Genomic DNA, 15,564 nt, shown 5'->3' with positions numbered 1-15,564 from the left:
ATCAAAACATAGATGGTGAAAGCTGAGTATCAGCCAATGGGATTATCATTTAACTGCCTCTAAATTATCAACATGCTCAAAATTTTGCTGAAAAATCTGCATGCCGTCTGTTTAATAGATCATATTTTTACTTTTATATTTATATGCTTTTTATGTAAGTAGTCTGCTAAACTGATCTCAGTGATTTACAATTACAATTATTTTTTGGCCATATAAATATCAGCAGCTGCACCATATTCTCACAATATCAAACTATATGAGCCATAAAAGCATGATGTCAAATATGCAAACAAAAAATGTCTATAGGGTCAACAAACTATATATTAATTAATTTACTTATTTGCCTTGACTATTATTTACTATGTCTATAAATAACTGAGATGAGTAATTATTAATAAGCAAATAATATCATCCATGCTCAATACATTTATAGCAATAAGCGTTGGTGAAACATAATTACACCAGTAGGTGGTGACAAGTGTATTTTGTGTGATGTTACATAATATGATATGGTCCAGTAGCACAAACACTGAACTGGATGAGATGCTTCAAGTCATTAATCAAGCAAAACACCAAAAAATCATGCTTACGCGTTAAAAATCACATACATTTAAACTGCTTAAAATATTTATCCTGTTGACATGCCATAGAGTCAAGGCATGAACGTGTTCAATTTGACAATGCGGTTTCTGCAAAGATATAAAATAAAAAATAGTAGTCATAGCTTTTAAGTAAATGCATAGAAGTACAGCTGGGACATTACATCACTTTAGTAACGTTTAATGCACTTTTGTCAGCCGTTTGCACAAATGTATGAGAAAATTGCTCAATATTCTCAATTAAGCTGGGATAGGATAAAATAAAAATACACACAGAGGAAATTACATAATTCAATTTTTACCAAATGAATCAAACACATTGGCTGCACCCCAAATGATGTAGGCCTACTACTCTGCATTGTGCACACTCTATTTCTGATTTATTTCATTTATTTTGGATGAGTAGTGCATGTCATCTTGGACTTTCTTGGAAAGAAAGGCACATGAGAATGAGCAAATGCCAGTTTTCATGTGTGGTGAACTAGAAATTCTGTCCATTGAATTGTGAAACCTAATATATATATTATATAAATAATATTTGTTTGTGCTGTTCACCATGATACATTTTGTGCTGGATAAAAGCGCAGAAACCTCTTGTACAGATGAGTTTATTACAGACCATTACTTTGGACATGTCATATAAAAGGATATAGTGGATCCTTCGTATCAAGATATGCTAATTTTTTAACACTGAACTACATGATACTAAAAATGCTTGTTTTTTGTTCTAAGCCCTGAGACTGAGACATTAAAAAAAAAAAAAAGCAAGCTTTGGCCAACGAAGAGAAAACCATTCTACACAATAACCCGTCTGTTCAAGGTGTGATGTGCAGTTTTGTATCTGAGTACTACGTTGAAGCATAGAAACACTGCATGTATAATAAGATCAGAAAGCAGCATTTTAGCCATCAATTTTCAAATCTTTGGCCACCAGCATGGCTGTGACTGGGTGCAGCGCTCCACGGTGCTCCTTAAATGTCTTCACTGCCTCCTCGCTGTACTTGGAGAAGTTGTAAACTTCCCTAAATGAGAAGGAGAAAAGGAGGTCAGCAAGTGCACTTTGAAATGGTCTTGATGAGCTCTGGACACTTGAAAACAGAAGTGTGCACGGTTGCTTTTTTACGAAATTACAAAACTCTCTGTAACATCCGGTTCCTTTTGGTCCTTCTCAAAACAAATGAATGCATTTACTTGAAGAGTGGGCGAGTGAATTTCATTCTGCCCTGTTCAGTAGCCATCTTCAGCGCCAGGGGAACGGCTTCCTCCCAATGTGCCCTCACACAGATGCGCAACCACCTGCATAAATAACCAATTTGTTATCAAATAATAAAAATAAAAAAAAATAAAAATAAAAAAAAAAACACAACAGCAGGGTGCTTACCTGAAGCGGACCTCTGCATTTTTAACACTGTTCAGCTGGTAGACCTCCTGCATCTTCTTCACACGCGACAGAAGAAGGGGCTCCTGGTAATATGCAGAGGAAACAGACATTTCAAGACCACTTCTGCTTTCAGTTCCCGTCTTTTGATCTGCAGAGCTAAACGTGTTCATCATTTGCATAGCTCTGCAACACATACGGAGGCATTACAGACTAAATTAGATTTATACATTTGAAAAATGTTCAATTAAATGAAAAATTAAATAGTTATTTAAATAATTAAAAATAAGATTTATTATCTAAATATATTTGAATAATTATATTTGAATTATTCTGAATAAAATATATTTTTAAAAACCACATTTATATAAAAATGTAAATAGTTTATGCTTAACTGCTATGCACTGAAAATTATGTATGTATATATATATATATATATAGTACAGAGTACACCCCTCACATTTTTGAAAATATTTTATTATATCTTTTCATGTGACAACACTGAAGAAATGACACTTTGCGACAATGTAAAGTAGTGAGTGTACAGCTTGTACAACAATGTAAGTGTGCTGTCCCCTCAAAATAACTCAACACACAGCCATTAATGGTCTGGGGCACTGGGGAGCTACAGTTCATTGAGGGAACCATGAATACTAACATGTACTGTGACATACTGAAGCAGAGACTGGGCCGCAGGGCAGTATTCCAACATGATAACAACCCCAAACACACCTCCAAGACGACCACTGCCTTGCTAAAGAAGCTTAGGGTAAAGGTGATGGACTGGCCAAGCATGTATCCAGACCTAAACCCTATTGAGCATCTATGGGGCATCCTCAAACGGAAGGTGGAGGAGCGCAAGGTCTATAACATCCAACAGCTCCGTGATGTCGTCATGGAGGAGTGGAAGAGGACTCCAGTGGCAACCTGTGAAGCTCTGGTGAACTCCATGCCCAAGAGGGTTAAGACAGTGCTGGAAAATAATGGTGGCCACACAAAATATATTGACACTTTGGGCCCAATTTGGATGTTTTCACTTAGGGGTGTACTCAGTTTTGTGGCCAGCGGTTTAGACATTAATGTCTGTGTGTTGAGTTATGTTGAGGGGACAGCAAATTTACACTGTTATACAAGCTGTACACTCACTACTTTACGTTGTAGCAAAGTGTCATTTCTTCAGTGTTGTCACATGAAAAGATATTTACAAAAATGTGAGGGGTGTTCTCACTTCTGTGAGATACTGTATATATATATTTTTTATTAAATATTTAAAATCTATTATCAAATAAATATTTAATATTTTAAATACAAATGAAAATCACATTTAAGCAAAACTGTCATTTAGATTTTTACATTGAAAAAATAAAAATTTAAAATATAAAAATTGTAATTAATTAAAAATAAATATTTAATTAAATCATCAAATAAAAAAAATCATGTTTACATAAAAAGATGTAAGAATCAATAATGAAATTCCTTTTTTTTTTTTTTTTTTACATTAAAAAATGTGAACAGTTCTTGCTTGTGATTCGGTAAGTGTTAAGGTCATTGCTAGGATGTTCTTGACAAAAACAAAATATTGTGGTCCCTCCTTAAATTTAAGGAATTTTTCACCCATTTCAACTTATTTAGTACCTCTTGGAGCAACAAAGCCATAAACTCAATGAGCTGAGGAGAGTTGAGTTTCTTCACGTCTGCCTCAGTGAAACTTGCAAGGTCCTCTTCTTTTGCCTTGATAGATAAAGAGGAGACTTAGCCTTAAAACTTAATGTTATTTAGAGAAACTTTAAAACTGTGAAAGGCTTTGGTGTTCTTTAATAGGCGAAAGGCTCACTTTCACCCATCTCTGGCACAGAGCAGTGCAGGCGTCTGCCATAGTGGTATCATACCTGTGCACAAAGAGGACAAGTTAAAATCAAATCACACACACACACACACTCCAAAACATGTGCTCCAGTGCTCACTGTGGTTTGACGGGGGGCATTCCTGGAGTGTGCATCCATCCATTCCAGTCCACTTTATTCAAGATGTCCACCTGACATAGAAACAAACAGACACATTTAAACAGGAAATAGAATTTTCTTTAGAATTCTCACAGGATATTTGTTCGATCCCATCATGAATGGTTCCAAAATACTATTATTATTTTTTTATTTTATTTTTTTGACAAAAGCCTTATAACGAATATACAACAATGTGTGTTCCTATATTACTGGGCTTTATTTGGCATCGTGCATACAAGAATTATGCATGTATATGTTTAAGTAAAGAGTGCATTAGTTCTCACCTTGTCTTTGAAGTAAGTGAACAGATAGTTCTTCCATTCCTCTGTGGTTACACTGCCATAGGCAAACAGCTGAATGTAAGACTTCACAAAACCCATGAAGACCTCTATAATTAAAGGCAGAGAAAGACTATTTTCCTTATACATTATTTTTAAGTTATATATGTTATACATATAATTATTTGACATTAGTGCTGTTAAACGATTAATCGCATCCAAACTAAAGGTTTTTGTTTGCATAATATGTGTGTGTGTTCTGTATATATACAAATATGCACAGCACACATACATATATTATGCAAACAAAAACTTTTATTTTGGATTAATCGTTTGACAGCACTATTTGACATATAGAGTCATATAATAAATATTATAACAATTAACTTTTGGCTTACTTTAAGATATTTTTTAAATGCATTTAATAATATATTTTTGATTGTATATTTATTTAAATATTAACCAATTTTATTGTTGATAATATTGTAGTAGTAGTATATTTTTATGTAATGCCATGTCAGCATCTTAGGCTATTTTCATGACAAAAACAATAAAAAAAAATACAAGTATAACAACTACAATAAAAACCAGCAAACAAACAAACAAGTTATATTACAAACTATTTTTTACATTAATATATGATAAAAATTCAAAACCTTTTTCTGGCAAAATTATCTTAAATAAGTGAGTTCACTTCATAAAAGAGTTTTCTACATGCATTAAAAGCTAGACAGTCCAATAAAATATATTTGACAAAAAGGGGGATCTTCCAAAACATGCATTGAGTAGGGTCTGTTAATATTGTGTATACATTCTGTCATCATGGAAAAAATACTATGAAAGTCAATGGATGCCATCCACTATTTGGCTACCCACATTCTTCAAAATATATTATTTTGTGCTAAACCGGTTTGGAGGTTTAGAAAGTCATGACGGTGAGTAAAAGATGACAGAATCTTCATTTTTCACTTTAACTCTTGATCGACTTTAAGCAGTATTGGCACTTTAACCTGGGAGAGGAGAAATCATTTTGTGTGTGTACCTGGACCACCCATCAGTTCCTCCAGATGATAAAGCAGAGCGAATCCTTTCTCGTAGGGCACAGAGGAGAAAGCTTCATCCGTGTCTACCTCATGCAGATTCGGGACCAGGTTTGTGAGCACATTATTCGCTCCAAACTGTTTGACCTACAAAACGATACAGCAGTGACTTGCTTTGCCAGTAAATTGCATCAGGAAATCTAAACAGAAAGTCACCAAACAGACACAAAAGTAGTTGACACAGCAGCACAGTGCATAATTTGCATGATTTATTCGGATTTGAGAATAATTTGCTGTAATTTCCTGTGAGAATCAGATAACGGTTAAGTGTGAAATGTATGTGTGACTTACAGACTCTTGAAGCTCTTTCCACCCTCCGATGCCTTTAAACTGCCTGAGCTGTTCACTCTCCATAGACCTGGCAATCATTCTCTCAATGTACACCGTATGACCCTCATTCAACCTGCAGAGAAAGACTTCATTTGTTACAGCGGTTATATCATAGAAAACAGAATCTTTCTGACCATTTTAAAAAATAAAAAGTTCAATACAACATTGATCGATCATTACAGCCAAAAGACGCCTCTTTGGCATATTCTGATTGGCATATTCAGGGTGTCGGACTGACCAGAAATGCTCCCAGGTCCTATTAGTCACCAGGTTCCCCGTCCAGCTGTGGGAGATCTCATGAGCAATGACCTGCAGCCAAACCAAAAGCACAGAGCGCATTCACATTAGCAAAGGATATGTGATTTAGACCTTAGGTCATTAACCTAAAAATGTTTTGATGCACAGATGACTTACACCAGCGAGGGATCTGTCTCCAGCCTGAAAAACACATGAAAGAGTAAGACCATTAACAAACACAAGTTTTAAATATTTTATGTGGTTCTGGTATATTTTTCTGTTAATTAATTAAATAATTAATTATAAAAACAGATGTGTATTCTATAAACATGAACAAAACACAAGGTTATTACACTGTTTGACAAATGAATTTGACCTCTCCAGTTGAACAAGAGCAATATGTAGTGATTGAATATTTTATAGAAGAGAAACTTTACACAATTACTATAGAAATATGCATTGCTTAGCATTAAAATATTTTATACATAATAATATATAATATAAGTATCTTGCTTTTGGCTGCATTTTTAACAAAACAATCTAAAACAACTGTTTTATACTGTATTGTAATGTGTTTTCAATGTCCTGTGATGCAAAGCTGAATTTTTATTAACCATTACGCCAGTTTTCAGTGTCACATGATCCTTCAAGAATTTTTTTTAATTATTATTTGCTGCTCAACAAACATTTCTTATTATTATCATCATCAATGCTGAAAACAGTAGCGCTGCTTTATATTTTTGTGGAAACCATGATACATTTTTTCAGGAAAATAAATAGAAAGCTCAGATGAACATCATTTATTTTATTATAAAAGCCTTATGGTCTCTTTTGATCAATTTACTGCGTCCTTGCTGAATAAAAGCATTCATTTCTTTTTTTTCAAATCATCTTGACCTCAAACATTTAAAAAAAATAAGAGTATATAATGTTGTAACACATTTAAGTTTTATACTGCAAATTCACAGGAACTGTTCAGAACCTTCATGGACCGCGATTGAAAACTTGTTACTTTCAGTCTCTAAATGTGGCTTTGTATGTCTGTGTGAACACATCTAGTTGCAGATGTCTGCATCAATCTATGAAGAGGAATTTTACAGACCAGTACAGTGGGAGTGACAAATGTGATGCAGGGGTTCTCCATGCCCCCGTAAGGAAAAGATGGAGGAAGCACCAGGACATCATATTGGCCCCACACATACGGCCCTGCCAGACTCTCAGCCGTCTTCAACATGGTTTCAGTCTGATGACCAGAAAGAAGAAAACAGAGTTATCTGTTAGTCATATCAGATTGCAAATGCAATTAATGCGTGGTTACTGGTGTAAGATATGTTTATCACATTCAAAGTGCTGAAAACACAATCTAGTGCATCAGAAAAGAATCCTCTCACCTCTGAAAACTCAAAAGCTGCCGCATCTACATACTCCTTCTCAGACCAAACTCTGGATCGGGGGCCGATTTCCCTGTAAACCACAAACAAAGATCATTTACCCCTCATCTGGGAGGCGTGCACATAAATCTTAAATGTTTGGAATTATTAAGATTTCTCTCTTATGCTCACCTAGTGCAGATAAAAAGTGCAGTGAAAATAAGTGGAATATTTTTACGATTTAAAATAACTTTTTCTATTTTCATATATTTTCAAATCTCAAAGCTAAATTTTCAGTATCATTACTCCAGTTTTCAGTGTCACGCTGACCTTCAGAAATAAATCTAATTGCTATTTCTATTTGATGCTAAATAAACATTTCTTATTATTATCAATGTTGAAAACAGTTGTGCTGCTTAATATTTCTGTTGAAGTATGAACTCTAAAACTGTTCTTTTTATTTGGTAAAACATTTATGTGTTGAAACGGCTAATAATAAAATGTGACATTATGTAGTTTTATCTCTCATTCATCTTTTAATCATATTTGCAAATGTCTTGACTCCACAGCCAACAGAGCAATTTTGTCTTTATTGTTCCAATTCTTTTGGAGGGCACTGTAATCAAGAAACGGCTAAAGACACATCTCTTCCATCTAGACTTGACCCTCTAACACAAGAAACATCTATAAAATTTTCGATTAAATCTACTGATTTTCTATTTATTTAAAAAAAAAACATTGCTATATTATGTACTGCTAACCAGGACTTGTCACAACACATATATTGTTGCTCTTTTGTGGATTTGCTTCCAATCGCCCTCATTTGTAAGTCCCTTTGGGTAAAAGCATCTGCTAAATGATCAAATGCAAATGTTTCAAAAAAAGAATCTTCTTTCAAAAACATTAAAAAAAAACTCTATTCCAAACTTTTGATCACCAGTGTACATGACCATTTTTCCACCATTATATGGCCCTTTTGAATTAAAACAAGCTATGTTTGCTACTGTACCTTTCCATATATAAATGACTTCTGATTGGCCAACCAATGTGAATGTGAAATATAGCCACAACTGAATGCTGAGTGCTGAATATGTAAATATGGTTAGTCATATGAAAATATGAGCGTGGTTCTGAAATCGAAACAATGACAAAACAGAAGGAAGACAACAGAAAGAACAGCAGAAGAAGGATCACCTGCTTTCCAAAGCCCCAACAACAATAGCAATGAGGTAAGAGGGCATTGGGACCTGCAAGAATGAGAAAGGGTAACACTTTAGAATAGCGAACCCTTATTCACTATGAACTATGTCTTTTCCCTCAATAAATTCCTAATTTGCTGCTTATTAATAGTTAGTAAGGTAGTTGTTAAGTTTAGGTATTGGGTAGGATTAGGGATGTAGAATAAGGTATTAATATATGCTTAATTACTACTAATAAATGACTTATATTCTAGTTATATGCATGCTAATAAGCAACTAGTTAAGAGACCCTAAAATAAAGTGTTACCAGAGAAAGATATGAAGACAGCATTTGGAAAAAACAACTCTTCATTAAAATAAAAAAAGAGGATGTGATGCTGACCGGCTGCCTGAAGCGATAGATGACTCTGCTGGTATCACTCGGATCTGGTTCCTGACCATCACGCAATGCACTCATCAATGCCACCAGCTCTCTGGGGACAGACACCTGAGACACAGAAAAATGTTCCCAGTGTTACCGGCAGAACAACTGGATTTTAATTAGTTTCCTTTCAGTTTAGATTGTTTATCTTGGCATGCAATTCAGTGCTGCTTCGTTGAGTATATAATGAGTACTTTGAGCTATTCATGCATGTTACCTGGGCATAGTAAGTGTGCTTCACTGATGGACTGTCCTGACAAGGCACCATGGTCCTACAGTGAGTGGCCTGTACGGACAGTCAGAGTAGATGAAAAAAGTAAGAAAAAAAAATGGAAGAAGAAAAAAAACATGCAATAGTTTTAAATGCAATGTAATATGCTCATTAATTGAAAACAACTACTATAAAAACCCTGGCTGGAAAGTTTTCAGCCACAAGCTGGTGTGAAGTTCTTCCTAACAAGTAAAGGCTAGAAACATTTGTTTGACCACATTGCAAATGCATAAAAGATGCATTATAATGTAAGTCAATGTTTATTACACCAAATCTCAAGTAATGTAGTTTTCCTGGCCTTTAGAATTAAAACAAGCTGTTTTTGAAACTGTAACCTTTAAGACTTTTATATGTAAATGACCACTTATGATTGGCCAACCTCCTTCGAAGAGACCAAAATGCACATTTGATTTAAAATGTATATTGAATAGCACCCAAGAAAAGTGGAAAACCCCCTGTGGTTTCCTCATAAATTGAAAACTGCTATTCTGAGAACCCATAGGAAAGGCTGGAAAGTTTTAGGACTAAAAAAAAAAAAGCACTCAAGCTCTAGACGGACTCTTCATGATAAACTAGTGAAGAATAAGGACTGTGAAACACTGTGGTTAGTATTGTAAGATTGCACAAATGATAATATTTCAAGGAAATTGCACATGAACCACAAGTCTTCAGACACACATGCTGTGTGGTTGTGGAAAGATGAGAAATGGCCACGAGTAGGGGTGGGCGATAAACTGAATTTGAGATTTTGGATGATTGTGATATCGTAGTGCTACGCCATCACAAAAGTTTAGAATTTGCATTCACTTTTAAGGCTTGTGGTTTAAAATGAAGTTATTTGAAAACTACTTTCTGATGTGTTGTTGCACTTGAACAATCAAATGCATATATTTTTGTATCAAAATGCCATTTTGGCAAACGTTAAAGATGCCATAGAACAAGCAATTTTAATGCTCAGCATATTAATAGCGGCTCACTAATGCCCGCATTTTATTTACAGTATAATTACCCAACGATATAACTGCGCGAGAAAGTATTGAAATATATATTTTCCCTGTGTATCCTTCCTGCTGTGTGAGCTACTGAAATGAGCTGCACTGTGAAACAGCCAATCAGAGCAGAGCTCAACATTATTATTCATGACCCTTCAACATAAGGTAATAACAGACCATTTCATTCTAGGGAGAAATCCTAGGGTTGTAAATGGACATGTAAAACCATTTCTGGATACTTTTTGCCCTTACCTAAGCCAAATACCTACTATGTAGATATCAGAGAACAATTTAAAATATTGTATCAATGCATTCTATGGCACCTTTAACATAAACGCAGTCGGTTATGTCCTAAGTGAACATAAACAGCAGGGAGAAAATTGGATTTGTGTCAGACACATTTGTTTATCAAGTCTTAAAGTGACAGCAGCCTAATAGACCTGCTGCTGTTTGTGTCATTTAAAGCCATCTCTTTTTGTAAACCTGGAATTGCAGCTGTGTGCGGAATTATCTTCCTTGCATGGGTTGTGAGTCGGCACAGCGCGGATGAATCTAATGTTCTGAAGAGTATGTGTGGCAGTCAGTCACCGCACCGGTGTGGATATTTACTGTACTTCGCAATCACAGATTCTAGCCTACGTCTTGGAATATATGACCCAAATAAGAATTTTTCACCTTATATTGCCATCTGAACAAGTAAGTAACAAGTCTGCCACGTTGGTTCAGGCCAACTGAGAAAAAAAGCATTACCATAAATGTCGCTACCAATGGTGATAAAACATGTCTCATATCACATCAAACTGTGCAAAGTATTATTATTGTTATACTTTATTCTCAAATTGTTAAATGTTAACATCAGCATTGCGTGACTATGAGTGTGTATTAGCGTGTAGATTTCAATTTCTGTACAGTCTAATTTCTAATTGTCAAGCCATTTGAATTTCATTTAAAGAAATTATTTTAACCCAAAAAGCAAACTATGCTCTCTTCGAACTGGTTTTCTTTAAAATACAAATCTTTTGTAATCCAGGCTATCTGTAATCAGAAGCACATTTAAAACTGGAATATAATCTAATTTCATTCATAAGTGTTTCATAAACACATAATCCTTTCTGGATTACAATCCGCCATTAAAATGATACATTTAATTATTCCAGCTGCTGTGAGAAAACACTATAAACGAGCCGCCACCTACAGGATCCTCACATGCGATAGCCTAGTAGCCGGGACAGCTTCTTTATGTTTACAGATGTGACGTAATGACGCAGTGCCACGCTCGAATTTCCCATGAAAATCTACCCATACCATTCAAATTAGAAAATATTATTATAAGCTAACCTTTGTGAATTGCACTAAAAGTAAGGCGATAGTTTTGAACACTGGCAGGTAATGTACTTGCTCAAACACTGATTTCGGATCATTTTTAACCCAAAAAAAAAAAAAGTTACGGACTGCAGCTTTAATGTTAATCAAAAAACCAAAGACAAACAAACACACTGTCTAACTTTAAAAAGCATAATATTGTACATTAAATTTACACAGGTACATTATTGTTGTTGTTGTTGATTCTCTTTTTTCCATTTTACGTGGTATTTCTTATTTCTGGTAGACAAATAGAGCTTAAGGTTTCCAGTTAGGTCCATTTCATTTGTGTCTTTGTTCTATTGTATTTATTTGTCCTATTGCTTGTAATTATTCAAAATTGTAATTAAGTAATTCACCCACCCCTAGCAAGGACATACCTGGCACTGGCTGAAAAGGTATGGATGTTTTTTCCCAGCAGTCTGTTTGGGGGTCAACCACTGCAGTGCTGTTGCACTAGGAGACGTCTCATATTCGATTTCCACAATCACATGTTGCCCACTGAAACACACAGAGATCGTTTAAATACAAGTAGGAAACAATGAGGAAAAACTTTGCATTAAAATTAACAGGACTGTCAAAGTTTTTGAGATTATTTAAAGCAATTAAGTCTATTACAAAACCGCATTTTCTGCTGGCAAACTGCAAATAATAATAATAAATCTGTTATATTTTATTTAGATTTCTTTCCTTATAAGAAGTAAATTAATTAAATAATGATAATGATATTAAGCAATATTATGGATAGAAGAAACACCACAAAAAAACAGGTTTGAAGTTAAACACGGCATGATGATAGATTTGTTTTTTTTTTACAAATACACATCTTTACACAAGACATTAACTGATGGACTGGAGTGGTGTGGATTATTGTAATGTTTTTTTCAGCTGTTCTCTCATTCTGACGGCATCCATTCACTGCAGAGCATCCATTAGTGAGCAAGTGATGGAATGCTAAATATCTCCAAATCTGTTCTGATGAAGAAACAAACTCATCTACATCTTGGATGGCCTGAGAGGGAGTAAATTTTCACTTAATTAATTTTTCATTTTTGGGTGAAATATTCCTTTAAACTGAATGCATTAAATTAAAACATTGCATTTTGTATTAATATAATAGAATTTGCATAATTCATAAAAAATATATATATTAATTGTATAATAATTAAATATTTTTCCTTTGAGGAACTTTGTCAGATTTAGCTCACTGGTGATAACTTTGTTCGCAAAGCATAGCATGCATTTGTATGCCTCATGGTGCATTTATCTTGGCAGTGAATTACATAACAGAAATACCTTAAATGTTAGAAGTAGAAAAACAAACTGCTATCCCTTAGTACATAAGTTTGTGTCAGTACCGTGAGAGTTCAAAAGGCAGAGTGATCTCTAGTGGGGATCCCATAAATTTATGCTTAGTCCCCAGTGCAAACTGCGCAGCCTGGCCATTTGCAGAAACCTTAAAGATCTTCAAGTCCTTTGAGTCCAGCGTCTAGAAAGAAGGATCGAAAGTGAGAGAGAGAAAGATCAGATATAAATAAAACAATACATACCTAAATCTGTAGGTTTACGGTTGCAAACTTCATGTTTAAATAGGCGTGACTTTTGATATTTAATAGTAGGTATTTTACAATGGTTGATGTCACACATCTTGTCAAAACAATTCATGGAAATCCATGTTTGGTGTATTTGTTTTCACTTCACACCTCTGAAATGCAAACTGCATAGCAGTTATGCAAGCTTAGATTTATCTGAAATCTTCTGACAAGGTGCACCTGCACTACAAGATCAGGTAAAAGTCTATCGATGTGATCTGGAAGGCCCTGGAATCAAAGTTCAGGTCAAGTGCAGTAAACCAGGTACACATTACGTGACTAATAAACCTCATTAATGATGAGATACATTTTACATTATTGACAATATGACAAGCAACGCATACGCACATGCATTTGCAAATGCTGATGGTTAAATAAATGTATCAAATTGATAAACAACACACTTTGAATGCGATTACAAGTCATCAGGTTACGCTGCGGATATCATTACTGTATCACGTTCAAGTAAATATGTAACCCGGTCCAGCTGAAACTACTGTTACTGTAAAACGAGCTTATTTAACATGCAAATTAACATTGAACTAATGAACTAAAGCAATAAAACAATGTAAAAGCATACACCACACTGCATCTTATGCACACATAGGTGTGAACGTGAGGTGATTAGTCAAGCAAACGCAGATTTCACAGATTTGATGAATCAAATGAAAACTGTACCAGAGAAGAGAATTTATCCTCCAGAACTTCCACAGTCAGGGCGACTTTCCCTTTGAGCACGTGCCTGTCAAAGTCAACATGGTAAATGAGATTTAAGTGCTTGGTAGTGCACTTTGAGAGAGAGGAGAAAGAGCTGGGGTCTGACACAGGAGTCATGATTGAGACAGAGAACACTCCGCTCGCGCTGCGAATGGATTTTAACCCACACGCAGTCACGTGACACCGGCCGGGTGAACGGCATCATGGGAGTTGTAGTTTTATTTTCTTCTCAACGAGAACCATGGCGAGAACGATGAACTACTGTCCTCTAGTGGCTGAGGGTGTTCATACAACTCACAAAAATCAGTCAGACGTCGCACAGCAATATTTGTAGCAATAGCCAACAATACATTTGGTTGGGTCAAAATTATAGATTTTTCATTTCTTTGCCAAAAATCCTTAGGATATTAAGTAAAGATCGTGATCCATGAATAATTTTTTTACATTTCCTACCGTAAATATATCAAAACTTAATTTTTTATTAGTAATATGCATTGCTAAGAACTTAATTTGGACAACTTTAAAGGCGATTTTCTTTAATTTTTTTTTTTGCATCCTCAGATTCCAGATTTTCAAATAGCTGTATCTCGGCCAAATATCCTAACAAACCATACATCAATTTATTCAGCTTTCAGATGATGTATAAATCTCAGTTTCAAACAAATTGACCCTTATGACTGGTTTTATGGTCCAGGGTCACAAAAAGAAAAGAAAAAAAAAACAGTTGTATAATTTTATAATGATTTTTTTTCTATATCATAATACCCCTTCTATAATTATATTATTAATATTATTTCTACATTAATTGTAACTGTTAAAGATTGACAGGCGTCAGTTCTTGTAAAGAGGTTCACAGGCGCTTGTTGTAATGTCTTCACCCTCCACTAGATGACGGAAAATGAACAGACATTATAAATCATAATTGTTTTCATATGCCCCTTAAAATGTCAGTGTGAGAACATCTCAAGTGGACAGACTCAGGCCTTTTCATTAATCAGCCATTCAGTTATTACATAAACAACAGTTAAATCAGAATTTGAAGAAGAGGTTGAGACACTGGTCAATCGTGTGTGTGTGTGTGTGTGTCGGTGGATATCCCTGCAGGAAATCTGAAGATGGTTCCACCCCCTGTGGAGCCCTATGCCACTCATTTACTAAGAGAGAGCTACAGAAATATAGATATAGGCCTGCGTTTTATTATTTGAGAGACAGTTTATGTGCTAATATCACTTGTTTATTTGCATTGCACATGTCTACAGTCTTTTGATATGCCAATAAAGAATACTTGACAAGTCATTTACTCATTTATATAATTAATTAGGATATTATTTATTATAATTATTTTTGAAATGTGCATATTTGTGGAAAAATAACATTGTAATATTTTTAAGCACTTTTAACAAGCTGGCAAAGCATCCAGTACCGTTCTGAACCATTAACCATATTCTCACTACAAATTAAAAGGTATTAATTTAGCTTGCGATGCCACAATATAAATTATTAGGCTAACTTTTTTACAAATTGCAACACTTTTATTTATTTTTTATATTGTTTAAAAATTTCAAAAGGAAAATCCAGCCATTTCACAGAATGACCTATTTATTCTCTTTAAGATTTTTTTCCCACAATTTTTTTCTCCCTGATTTTGTAAAGTTATGAGGACATTTTCTAGCAACTTGATCCCCGAACGTCAGAATCACTCACACACACACACA

The 15,564-nt window shown here is 34.7% G+C and overlaps 1 protein-coding gene across 1 annotated transcript; it reads right to left on the bottom strand.

Moving 5' to 3' along the window:
• Positions 1-766: 766 nt before the first annotated feature.
• LOC306861268 (leukotriene A-4 hydrolase-like) lies at positions 767-14,025 on the bottom strand. Its single transcript, XM_079403452.1, has 19 exons — positions 13,811-14,025; positions 12,899-13,029; positions 11,921-12,041; positions 9,133-9,201; positions 8,877-8,981; positions 8,490-8,542; positions 7,317-7,389; positions 7,028-7,168; positions 6,103-6,126; positions 5,927-5,997; positions 5,650-5,761; positions 5,301-5,445; positions 4,265-4,368; positions 3,942-4,012; positions 3,812-3,866; positions 3,613-3,708; positions 1,981-2,063; positions 1,791-1,895; positions 767-1,621 (listed from the first exon to the last, which is right to left on the bottom strand). Exons 1-19 carry the CDS (start codon positions 13,964-13,966, stop codon positions 1,501-1,503), a joined length of 1,836 nt encoding a protein of 611 aa, XP_079259578.1. The 5' UTR covers positions 13,967-14,025; the 3' UTR covers positions 767-1,500.
• Positions 14,026-15,564: the final 1,539 nt, after the last annotated feature.

The sequence above is a fragment of the Barbus barbus genome (genome assembly GCF_936440315.1).
Source record: "Barbus barbus genome assembly, chromosome: 42".
Classification (NCBI taxonomy): Eukaryota; Metazoa; Chordata; class Actinopteri; order Cypriniformes; family Cyprinidae; genus Barbus; species Barbus barbus.
Note: the sequence above shows the minus strand (reverse complement) of the source record. Positions and strands in the feature narration are given on the sequence as shown.

Excerpts from the sequence above, each read along its gene's own strand:
- LOC306861268 (XM_079403452.1), bottom strand. The coding sequence starts at position 13,966 with ATGACTCCTGTGTCAGACCCCAGCTCTTTCTCCTCTCTCTCAAAGTGC. Across the intron at positions 8,982-9,132 it reads AGCACACTTACTATGCCCAG|GTGTCTGTCCCCAGAGAGCT; the intron begins GTAACATGCATG and ends TCTGTGTCTCAG. Across the intron at positions 6,127-7,027 it reads TTGTCACTCCCACTGTACTG|GCTGGAGACAGATCCCTCGC; the intron begins GTCTGTAAAATT and ends TGTGTTTTTCAG.